This window comes from Bos taurus, chromosome 22, assembly GCF_002263795.3.
Source record: "Bos taurus isolate L1 Dominette 01449 registration number 42190680 breed Hereford chromosome 22, ARS-UCD2.0, whole genome shotgun sequence".
Lineage (NCBI taxonomy): Eukaryota > Metazoa > Chordata > Mammalia > Artiodactyla > Bovidae > Bos > Bos taurus.
Window position 1 is genome coordinate 44,368,471 of NC_037349.1, and position 12,438 is coordinate 44,380,908.

At 34.9% G+C, this 12,438-nt stretch overlaps 1 protein-coding gene across 5 annotated transcripts in view; it reads left to right on the plus strand.

Moving 5' to 3' along the window:
• Positions 1 to 12,438, plus strand: part of TASOR (transcription activation suppressor) — a 51,562-nt gene that overhangs the window by 15,513 nt on the left and 23,611 nt on the right. For all 5 annotated transcript variants that reach the window (XM_005222766.5, XM_010817696.4, XM_005222765.5 and 2 more), the window contains exons 8-11: positions 758 to 789; positions 1,530 to 1,635; positions 2,437 to 2,540; positions 2,621 to 2,724. In XM_005222766.5, coding sequence (XP_005222823.2) covers positions 758 to 789; positions 1,530 to 1,635; positions 2,437 to 2,540; positions 2,621 to 2,724 — 346 coding nt within the window. The remainder of the gene's footprint in view (positions 1 to 757; positions 790 to 1,529; positions 1,636 to 2,436; positions 2,541 to 2,620; positions 2,725 to 12,438) is intronic.

Consider the following 12,438-nt stretch of genomic DNA (forward strand, 5'->3'; position numbering starts at 1 on the left):
TGATCCCTGGGTTGGGAAGATCCCCTGGAGAAGGAAATGGCAACCCACTCCAGTATCCTTGCCTGGAAAATCTCATGGACAGAGAAGCCTGGTGGGCTGCAGTCCTTGGGGTCGCAAAGAGTAGGGCACGACTGAGCGACTAACACTTACTTACACTCAGTAAATATTTATTGAACGATGAAACTCCAGTACTTTGGCCACTTCATGCGAAGAGTTGACTCATTGGAAAAGACTGATGCTGGGAGGGATTGGGGGCAGGAGGAGAAGGGGACGACAGAGGATGAGTTGGCTGGATGGCATCACTGACTCGATGGACGTGAGTCTGAGTGAACTCCGGGAGTTGGTGATGGACAGGGAGGCCTGGCGTGCTGCGATTCATGGGGTCACAAAGAGTTGGATATGACTGAGCAACTGAACTGAACATATTTAAATATGATTGAGGCTGTTTCTTCAAATCTCATCACTATAATCAAGTAATTGACAGAGACTTTAAAGGACTATATTCTCTCCTGATGGGTGTTTTTGGGAAAATTTTTGAGGCAAGTAAGTAATTCTGATTTTTTTCACGTAGACTTGTGTTTATTAAATGTTATAATAAGTAATTTGTTCTTCATACTTGGAGGGAAGGATTTATTTTTTTTGTACAGTATGCCATTAAAAATAGCATTTCTATCAAGGCCCTGAATGTTAAATGTTAACTTTCATGTTGTTAGTAATCAGTAATATTTCTCTTTTCTTTTTAAAAATTTATTTGTAGATCTAACAGCTTTAATGCAGATAGAAACACAGGTAAGATTCTTGTATTTCTTTCCTTTAGTTTTATAAATCCGAAGAATTATGTTGAGTAAAAAAAATAAGTGCTTTGTTTATTTTTATAATGAATGAGACTGCAAAGTATGGAAAAACTCGAGGCCATGTTAAGATGTAGCATTGACACTTGGTCATCCAAACATATGGTCTCCTTTGAGAATCTGCTGGTACTGTGAATAGTCCAAAGAATTGTAGCGCTTTGATTGATAAAGGTAAAAAAAAAATAAAACAAGCTTCACAACTCAGACATAAGTATTAATTTCATCAGAGATTTAGAATTAAGGAGAGAAGATTAAAAGCAATACTGACATTTTCTACCTGCAAGTTTCTCCACAATGAAGAGAACGCAAGTGGAACCTATATGACATTGTGTGGAGTTCATATAGTTGACTGGATTTAGTGTCGTCTCCTTTGGGGGGAAGAGGAGGGCATTACCGTATTGCCTTTGCTCCTCAGCATTCTGATAGGAGGACATGTAGGCAAGTGAATTTGTTATCTTTTTCATCTGGAATAATTTTGTATGAAAAGAGATACCCAAAACAAAAATTCGATTGTTTGAATTCTCTGTAAATAGAAATGTCAAGACTTTTTGTGTGTGTGTGTGTGATTGTTCTACTTAAACTATGTTTCTCAATTATTTTCCCCCTTATATCTAGTAAACATGTATTTGCTTCTGGGCTGCTGAGAGTCTGAGTTGTGTCATTATTCTTTTTATTTAGATAAATTTAACTACACGTTGTGGAAAGGACAGCTTTTAAATAAAGGAAAGCTTTTGTGTTACATTTCTCTGAGGTCAGCCACTCGTGCTTTTTTGCCTGTCAAGCTGTAAGTATGTTGTGTTGTAAGAAAGTAGAATTAGTTGCTAATTATTCAGTTCTTACTTACATTTAAAATTTGCTTTTGTTTTTCTCACATTTAACTTTTACTTTGATCCATAAGAACTTAAATATAAATACTGATTGGTTTTTTAAAAAAAGATTGATTTGAAAACTTGGAAACAGGTTAAAAAAAGTTCTCTACTTTTCTGTTTTGATTTGCAGATAGGCTAAATAGTTATATACATTCATGGCATAAAACTTTTTCTTAGTGATTTAAATATTAAAAGTGATTTTTCAAAGTTTTGTCCTAAGTAGATAGGTTTTTTTTTTTTTTTTTTTAGCAATTTGAACATAATAGACTGAAAACAGCTTGATGTGTGAGTTTAGTTAAAATTTATAGGCTTCAGTCCTTTGCAACATAAGTTGGAATTGAAAGATTTAAAACTATCTTTTGCTACACCACAGTAAATGTTATGAGCCCTCATAAATGGTAGAAGAGCAATTTAACTGTTCATACTTGAATTGCCTTTAATTAAATGATGACTTTTTATCCTTTGTGGCTGATAAAATTGGTATTAGCTTCTGGCTTAAAGAAAGAAGGTTGGTAATATTGCTGGGCTATTTAGCTACCCGTATATACATGTGAACTTCACATATCAAATATCAAGTATGATACTAATAAATATGCTCATTTGTATTCCATCCAGATATCTGTGTCTGAGAGACAGAGAGAGTGACTGAGAGAGAGTTATTTTACTAGAGTTAAAAATACAGATAAAGCAAATAAGCCTTTTCAATTTTCTTTCAGTCCTGAGAAGTTAGATGTTGAAACAGTTATGAGTATGGATCAACTGAAACAGAAAATCCCTCCAGCCCTATTTTATAAGGAAACTTACTTTGGTCCAAATGAAGGTAGAGCAATTTAATTTTATTACAATGTATAAGAAGCAGACTTGACATGAATACTAACTGTGTATTTTTTCTTATGTCAGTTTTGAAGAATGGAATGTATTGCAGCCTTTATGAAGTTGTAGAAAAGACAAGGATTGGAAGTAACATGGAGAGTTTGCTGCAGAAACTAGAGAAGGAGAAACTTGTGAGTTAAAGGTTTTCAGATGTTCCTCCTCCTTCCTTAGAAACGTTCATATTAACAAGCGATTATGATAATATTTCAGTTTATTTCATTTTTGCCTCTGAAAATACCACGAAGTCTCTGTTGCTGCCATTTGGTTAAAAGTGTTTTATTACGGCCTTTGGTGCTATTCTTTTTTAGCCATGACACTAGGTCCTCTATAGACTTAATCTTTTCCATGAAGTATCTTGATTGTGTTTTGTGACTGTGATATTCAGCAAGTACTTACTATCCCATTTTTATGCAGGGTATATAGTTTGGTAAAGAATGAGACAGGAGACTATTTCCCTGGATTATGTGGTGAATGGAGTTGCTCATTTGTTTCAGTAGAGACTGTGCTGTATTTGAAGATTGAGAAAGAACAAGGCCCTTGATGAGGTTGAAAGTATAAAAATATTAGAGGGTAAAGTGGTAGAAAATAGGGCTAGAAAAGTGTGTAGGGGCTATGTTGTGCTCAAATGTTTGTACATTTGGACTTGATACTATAGAAATAGATTTTAAAGAATGGGATGAGGTTTTGATTATGTAGTGTGATCAGAGCTCTGTTTTGAAAATTTACTTAGGTTTCTCTGTAGAGAATTAATTGAGAGGGGAGATGAGGTAGGAAACTACCATTTAGAGTGAATGGTAGGTGTGATGAGAAAGGATAAAGAAGAGATCAATTTAAGGGATATTTACTAGGTAGTATCTAATTTAGTGCATATTGTGTATATTGAGTTTGGGTGGAGGGATTACTAGTTCAGGCATCAGACTGTGATGGATTCAGAAATGAATAGAAAATGGTTATGTGATGCTACTATGTATAGGTTAGTTGAAGGAGAGGAGGTGATTGCAGGAAAGAGTGGCTATTCCAGGATTTCTGTTAACATGAGGTAGGTGAGCTTGTGTTCAAATGTTTAAGGGACATTCCAGTGGCAAAGAATAGAGAGAGGTTTTTTTTACACAAGTATGCTGTTTAATACAAAGTTTTCAGCAGTCGTCTTTTTACTCCTCATTTTTTGAGCCTCGGTTTCCCAGTAGTCAAATGGAAAGTTGGATCAGTGATTTTTTTAGAACTTGTAACTTTATAGATGACTACATAGAATTTCATTATATGGTTATACATTTGCTTAATCAACCCATCATTTATAGGTGGGAGAGTCAAATTATGTACAGAACTTATAGGCAGAGTTTGCACACTTATTAGCAATAACTGTTTGAGACCAGCTATAAACCTGTAGGTTAGGCATCTTTGAACACACGCATATGCACATTTACATATATATGGGCATTCGTTTACATTTATCTTTGTGTTTCTTATCCCCACCCCCCAAGCTCATCTGTGATACAAGCTTTCCTCATGATCAAAATCTATTCAGTTCCTGAGTTCATTAAGTTTAAGTAGTAAGTTTGGATATAATAGAATATTGAGTTATCCAAATCTGTTCAGTTCTTGAATTTCATAGAATGCATATTGTGAATCTTGACATTGAGGAGTTTATCACAAAAATACAACATCTGTTTAGTGCCTAATAGTGAAAATCAGGATAGGAAGGATACTAGCATTTTGTTCTTCACCTGAGCAAGTATAAGGTTAGGTTTGTGGAGGACTGGGTCTTCCCAGAATCAAGAAGTAAAGTAAGATCCTCTGTCTTAGAAGGCACAGGCATTCCATAAGGATACACCACATGAATCTAATGAACTGACATTTTGTAATGCTCCCCTCTTTCCTGCAAGCCCCATTGGGAATTATTCTAATTATAGCTATATCCTTCATAGTTGTCGTAATAATGGGAGGTACATTGGGGACTCTTGGGTTCTAAATAATTTTATCCTGAATATATACAGGAGATATTGTGGATCAGAGAGATTTAGTGAACACCTCACAGTAGGTAATACATGTGTTGGCTCTCCTTTGCTCTATTTCATACCCTTAGGGCAATGCATCCAGACTCGGGTCAGTTACTCTATGCAAGTAGTTGGACACTCCATAGGCAAGGGGTGAGATGATTTTTCCTTCATAAAGCGAAGGAGGCAGCTATTTCCCTTCTCTCCTAAGAAGATATCCTTGAAATGTAATGAACGTTAACTCCAACCTTTGGTGAATAAAAACTCTTCTGGAGCCAGTTAGCCCTCTTGGACCTAAATACCTAGGGAGATAGCTAGCTCTTCAGTCTTCCAGGCACCTTGGGACTTAATCTAGGAACCTAATCTACTGTAAACTTTTGTGTGCTCACTTAGCACTTTTAGGGAGATAGCAGAAATGTATCCTTTTGGATCAGAGTAGTTAACTAGGTAATTGTCTATAGATGTAATTCTTAAAATGTGTGAAGAGTGTAATATTTCTGGGGCAAATGAAAACAAACATTCTCTATGTACATTTCTGCATGTCAGAAGGCTAGGGCTTTTTGCAGGGACACAGAATTCAGCAAAGTTGTATTTTCCCACAGGGATATTTATAAGATAAATAAAATACTAAATTCTCTTTCAGTTGATGGTCAGTGAAATTAACTCTTTCAAAAAAAGCTATTGAAGTATACTTGATTTATAATGTTGTGTTAGTTCCAGGTATACAACGCAGTGAAGTCAAATTCTTAAAGTTGACTTTAGTATAAGAAAAAACATGAGAGAAATGTTCCTAAATTTGAATATTGTCTCTGATATGAATATTTTTAGTATCTTGGTGTATGTGTACAGGGTAATTTTCTCTCAGGTATACATGTAGTATATTCGATTTATTATTTAGAAGTAGAATTACTGAATCATAACATATGACTGGCTGTACAAAATAATGCATTTTAAGTGGTTGTACCAGTTTATACCCTCAGTACCAACAAATTCCCATTAACTTACATCATCATAATTGCTTGATATAGTCAGACTTTAAAAGTCTTTTCATGTTCCATTGCCAGTTTTTCCTTTTCAGTGTCTTGTGGTTTTTAAGTATGGTTATTTACAGTATTGTGCAAGTTTCAGTTATATAGCATAGTGATTCAGTATTTTTTGCAGATTATATTCCAATATAGAGTGGCTTGTGTTTTTTTTATTAATTTGAGGAGTTTCAGATTTATTTTGGGAACTAATACTCAGCTGTGTGCTGTAATTTTTTTTTCATAATTTATACTTGCCTTTCTACTTTATTCAGTGTTTTTTGGAGAATAGATGTTCATAACTGTAATGTAATTGAATTTGTCTGTCTAAATGTTAAGTACTGTTAGTGACTTGTTTAAGAAATCTTTTCCTTGCTCCTAGATCTTATAGATACTATTATCCTACATTTTTTTGAATGTTATGATTTTTCCTTTGGTACTTAGCTTTTTTTTCTTAATATATATGTATTTTATTGAAGTATAGTTGACTTACGGTGTTCCAGAAGCACAGCAAGGTGGTTCAGTTATACATATACACATATATTATTTTTGAAATTATTTTCCATTATAGGTTTTTATAAGATACTGACTACAGTTCCCCATGCTATACATTAAACCTTTGTTGCTTGTTGCGTATCTGTTTTTTTGTGTGTGTGTTTTTTTTTTTTAATTAGAAATCTAGCATTCTATTCATCGGAGAAGGCAATGGCACCCCACTCCAGTACTCTTGCCTGGAAAATCCCATGGACGGAGGAGCCTGGTGGGCTGCAATCCATGCGGTCGCTAAGAGTCAGACACAACTGAGCGACTTCACTTTCACTTTCACTTTCATGCATTAGAGAAGGAAATGGCGACCCACTCCAGTGTTCTTGCTGGAGAATCCCAGGGCCGGGGGAGCCTGGTGGGCTGCCGTCTGTGGGGTCGCACAGAGTCAGACACGACTGAAGGGACTTAGCAGCAGCAGCAGCAGCATTCTATTCATACTAAGTCAAACAAGTGGAATCAAAATGTCATAAATTTTTTGTTAGGCAAAAATTCTTAAATTTTCTTGAATATATATATATGTATATAATACGTATTATTTATATACTTGTATACAAAAGTTTTTCTACTACACTTGATAAAGGCTTGAGAAAGAACATCAAAAAAAGGGGGGAAATTGGAAAACATAAACTAAATGAAATGGGAACACTGAATATGAAGTAGAAAAAGTGAAACTAGGTAAAAAATAAAAGATTATAGTCCAGGTGTTTTTAAACATAACTGCTCATTAGAAAAATATCTGGAGGGAAAAAAGCAATACCTGGGCATTTGTATTTTTCAAAAAATTGCAAGATAATTCTGATATGCATCTGACACATAACTTTTTAAAAAATATATGTATATGTATTTTTTTTTTAACTTTTGTGTGATACAAGACACAAAAGAAATCCAATCTCATTTTTTTCCCCAATATGAATCTAACAAGTTGTTCCTGAACCTAAAAATTTACTGAATAGTGCATCCTCTCTCCACTAAGAAGTCTTGATATCAGGTAGGGCAAATTGCCCACTGTTTTCATGGTTTTTGGAGTGTTTCGCTATTTGAGATTGGGATTTTTTTTTTCTTCCCCCCAAAATTTAAGAATTGGTTTACTTTTTTCAAAAAATCTTAGAATAAGCTTGTTAGTTCCTCACCTTTCCTGCACAAGAAAAAAATCCCCATTGGAATTTAAAAATTGAAATTGTATTAAATTTGTAGGTCAAATTCAAGAGGATTGACATCTTTGTGATATGGTCTTATCCATGAACAAAGACCATATCCATGTGATATGGTCTTATCTTCTCTCAGAACGGTATTCTTTTAACAATTTTATAATTTTCTGAATACAAGTCTTGCTCATTTTTTGCTTTTTTTGATGCTGTTGTAAACAGTATATTCCATTTCAGTACATTTTATTGTGTATTTAGAAATGTAATTGATATTTATGTACCAAAATCATATTTATGTCAGATCAGTATATGAAATTTGAATAATTTGTTCATTTTTGTTCATTCTTTGGGATTGCTCTATATGTTTCATTTTCCAGGAGCACCATTTTTTTTCCCCCTCTCTAATCTAGGATCTCTAGTATGATGTTGAATAGAAGTGATTACTGTAGGCATTCTTATCTTGATCTTCAGAAGAACACTTCTAACATTAACCATTAGGTTGGGACTTTGCAGTAGGTTTTTCACAGTTACCTTTATTAATGTTTTTCCTTCTTTATTTTTTAACCTTCAGTGGGTTTTGAATTTTGTTGAATTTTTCTGTATTTATTTATTGAGATGGTTACATGGTGTATTAGAGTGACACCAGAGGAACAGAACTGATAGGATATACAGTTGATACTTTTAACAGCTTTGGTTTAAACTATGCAAGTCTGCTGCTACTGCTGCTAAGTTGATTCAGTTGTGTCCCACTCTCTGCGACTCCATAGATGGCAGCCCACCAGGCTCCCCCATCCCTGGGGTTCTCCAGGCAAGAACACTGGAGTGGGTTGCCATTTCCTTCTCTAATGCATAAAAGTGAAAAGTGAAAGTGAAGTTGCTCAGTTGTGTCTGACTCTTAGTGACTCTATGGACTGCAGCCCACCAGGCTCCTCCGTCCATGGGATTTTCCAGGCAAGAGTACTGAAGTGGGGTGCCATTGCCTTCTCCGTATGCAAGTCTACTTGTGTGCAAATTTTTTCATTAAATGTGTACTACGGTACTGCATCATCCATGGTTGCTTAGATCTGCAGATGCAAAACCGTGGACTTGGAGGGCCAACTATAAAGTCACATGCATATTTTTCAACTGCATGGGGGTTGGTTCCCCTAACCCCCACATTGTTCAGGTATCAACTGTATACAGATAGAGATTTATTATAAAGCATTGGCTTTCACAGTTATGGTGGCTGAAAAGTCTCAAGGTTTGTAGTTGGTAAGTTGGAGACCCAGGAGAGCTGATGTCATAGTTTACAGTCTGAATCCAAGTGTTTCAGAACCAGGATATCTGACCGTTTCAATCTAGGGACTGGCAAGCTTGAGGCCAGGAAGAACTGGTATTTCAAATGTAGGAGAAAAACCAGTGTCCCGCCTCAAAGGCAGGCAAGCAAGAAGAATTTCCTCTTATTCCAGGAAGGGTAAGCATTTTTGTTCTAATCAGACCTGCAACTGATGAGACTCACCCACATTGGAGAGGGCAGCCTGCTTTATTCTATATGTGTACCTATCTGTGTACAGTTAACCCATCCCAAAACATCCTCAGAAACACCCAAAATGAAGATTGACCAAATATCTGGACACCTTGTGGCCCAGTGAAGTTGACACATACAATTTATTGTCACACATAGTATTTATCATATAAACTTAATAAGATGCATTTATCTATTTTCTGTGTTAAACTGTTCCTGTGCTTCTGGTTTAGAATACCATCCCCTGCTCTTTAAAAATACTTGGCTTATTGTGTGAATGTTTTGTTTAGGAGTTTTGTACCTGTGATGATGGGTGAGAGGTGTCCACAATTTTTCTTTCTTATATTCTACTGATCTACTTTTTGTAGCAAGGTTATGTAGCTTCCTAGAATTGTAGGTAGTGTTTCCTCATTTTGCAAAAAATGGATGTATATATAATGAGAAGAGTCTGTTCTTTGGATGTTGGGTGGCACTTAACTGTAAAACTGTGTGTAAAATGTTTATGGGTTTATGATTCAATTTTTTTTTAATAGAAAATTCAGATTTTCTCTTTCTTCTTGGGTCAACTTGGGTATATTATGGTTTTATTTATTTTTAGGAAATGTCTGTTTTCTATTTTTAGAAAATGTACCCAGTGAGGATTATTTTTATAGTCTTTTTAATAGCTACTGTGAGCATTTTTACAAATAGTATTTTATTATGCTGTCTCTTATTAGTACTTTTCACCAAAGGTCTGTTGCCTTTATTCATCTGAAGAACCAAATTTTGGTTTTGATCCTTCTTTGTACCTTCGTTTTCCTGGTTTATTAATTTCAGCTGTTAGTTTTAGTCTACTTGGGACTGGTGGTGGTATTTAATTATTTCTGACTTCTTACATAAGAAAAAATGGTCAATGAACTTTGAGTTCCAGGTACTTTTTTAGTTACTTTCCACATGTTTTAATATGTAGTATTTTTGTTACTATTCAATTCTAAGTGTTTTTAAAGTTTCCATTATGACTTCGTTTGTCACATGATGTAGAGGTATATTTTTAAAATTTCAAATGTATCTGAATACATTTTTTCTTTGAATTGCATTGAAATCAAGATAGGTAATTATTTGAAATTTTTTTGAGATTTGACTTTATAAAACTCTGTGTTCAGTTTTTGTACATGCCCCCTCTGGATTTGAGAAAAATGTGTATTATTTAATTGTTAAATCCTAGGGACACAATTCTGGTTGACAGCTATTTTCTCTCAGCACTTTGACTGTATATGCTACAATGTCTTCTTGCTTCTGTTTTTGTTGAGAGATCTAGTTGTATAGTCTAATGATGGTTTGTTTGTAGGTCATTGTTTTTTTCTGGTTGCTTTTTAAATTCTTTGTCTTTTTTTTTTTTTTTAATTCTTTGTCTTCGATGTTTTACAGTTACATTAAATATATCTAGGTGTAGATTTCTTATTTATCCAGCTTGGTGTATATTTTTTCATATTTATAGATTTGTATCTTTATTTCTAATAACTAAGAATGTTTTAGTCATTATCTCACAGACTATACTTCTCCTTCTTTCTCTTTTGATTGACTTCTTAGGACTCTGAAACATCATTCTGTTCTCCCTGTCAGTCTGTCTTTTGTTTTTTGCCTTATTTGTACTGCATTTCTAGTAATTTCATCATAGGTACATTCTAGATTGTAAATTCTATCTTTAGCTGTGTTTTATTTGCTGTTTAATAAATTCATTGAGTTTCTAATTTCACAGAATTTATTTTTAATTTCTATAAGCTATCTTAGATTCTTTTTGAGATCTACCTTTTTATTTTTTCTTTTTTAAACAGATTTTTGTTAATTCTTTCAGAAAGATTTATTATGTGCCAAAGACTCTTCTAGGAGGTAGAGATTATATTCTGATGTTCCCTTGGTTATGTTTCTTAATTGACTCACTGTTTTAGCCATTTTAAAATATATAGTTAAGTGATTTTTAATGAATTTGCAGTGTTATGCAACCATTGCCACTATCTTTTTCCAGAATATTTTCATCACCCCCAAAAGAAACTTCCTATTCACTAAGCATTCACTCCATATTCTTCCCTCTCCCACCCTCTCCCCCGCAACCAGTCTCTGGCAACTAGTAGTCTACTTCTGTCTTTATGGTTTTTTGTATTGTGGACATTTTATATAAATGTGATCAAGTAATATGTGGCCTTTAGTGCCTTCTTTCACTTAGCATAGTACTTTTAGGATTCATCCTTATCATGGTATGTATCACTGCTTCATCTCCTTTATTTCCCTCTGGATAGGCCACATGCCGTTTGTCCAGTCACCAGTTGTTTCCACTCTTTAGCTATTAAGACTATTGCTGCTGTGAACATGTGTATGCCAGTTTGTGTGTGAACGTGTTTTCAGTTCTGCTACAGTATTTCTTTAAACATTTCATACATGTTATTTTATATATTTTATCTGATGATTGGAAAAGTCTGTTGTCTTTGCTGAATCTCACTTAGGGTATGTTATTTTTTCAGAAGCTTGACAGTTTAAGATTCTGAGCTTAATATTTTATATTTTTAATACTCTTTGTTTTTATTCCTGTAACATTGTCTGGAAAGCCAAAATGTCAGTAGTAGAATCTGGTAATATAAATTCACCGACTGGGTTAATAATGTTTTCTGAGTGCGGAGGAAGCAGTAAGGTGTAATAAATAGAGGCATCAGTACAGAATTCACAGGGGCTTCCTTTTCTGCAGGGTTGAAAAGTGTTTCTTTTGGTTGATGCTACAGATGTTATTGCTGGGGCTTCTGTCTGCCTGAGTTGTTTCTGAGTGTAGAGTCCTTGTGGTTCATGGGTCTCTGGGGACGTTGACTCCCTTTAGGGAACTAGAGTCTTTAGGCCACTAAGCCATCGGGGGTTAAAAAAAAAGAAAAAACCTTGGATTTGCGGTGGGTCAGAAGTTAAATAAATCTAATTGTGTTTTTTCTCAGCAACCACAAAACATGAAGCTGTTATTCACGTCTCCCAGTTTTCTGTTCTGACAAACCAAGAGTTTGGGCAAAATGTTAAAAGGGATACAGAAAACATTTTAAGGTTTTAAATCAGAAACAGATTTTGCAGATGCGTTGTCCCCTGTACTTCTGGGTTTTCAAGCAGTGCCTTTATTAAATGTAAATGGTAGCATAGTCACTTCAGCCCTTTAAATTATGGTTCTTACACAGACTTTGTTTACTGGAGTTGTGTCATGGAAATTTACGTAGCACAAGTTTTCTTCTCGAATCCAGAGTCCCTTTGCATTCTGCTGCCATACTCAGTTCTTCCTTGACTGAGTATACCCTTTCTTTAATCCAAAAAACACTGTGAACTATCGCAGCAGTCTGTGAACTGAGTTATTCGCATTATGTTGTTTTCTTTCCTCCAGTGCTATCAAGTTTTCGGTATTCTTTAGGGAAACACTTCAGCTCAAAAGGGTATACTCTCCAGGGCATTTCTGGCTAACTTGGCGTTTTTGTCTTCTTAAAATCTAGCCCTTGATCTTTCTTTCTAGATTTGTCTTAATGTTTCTTCTAGTCTCTGCTCACCCTTGGCCAGTCGTAAGTACTCTGATGCCTGCAAACTGTCCATCCATCATGTTGTAACTCTGCCTTTGCTCATGATGTTGCCTCTATTG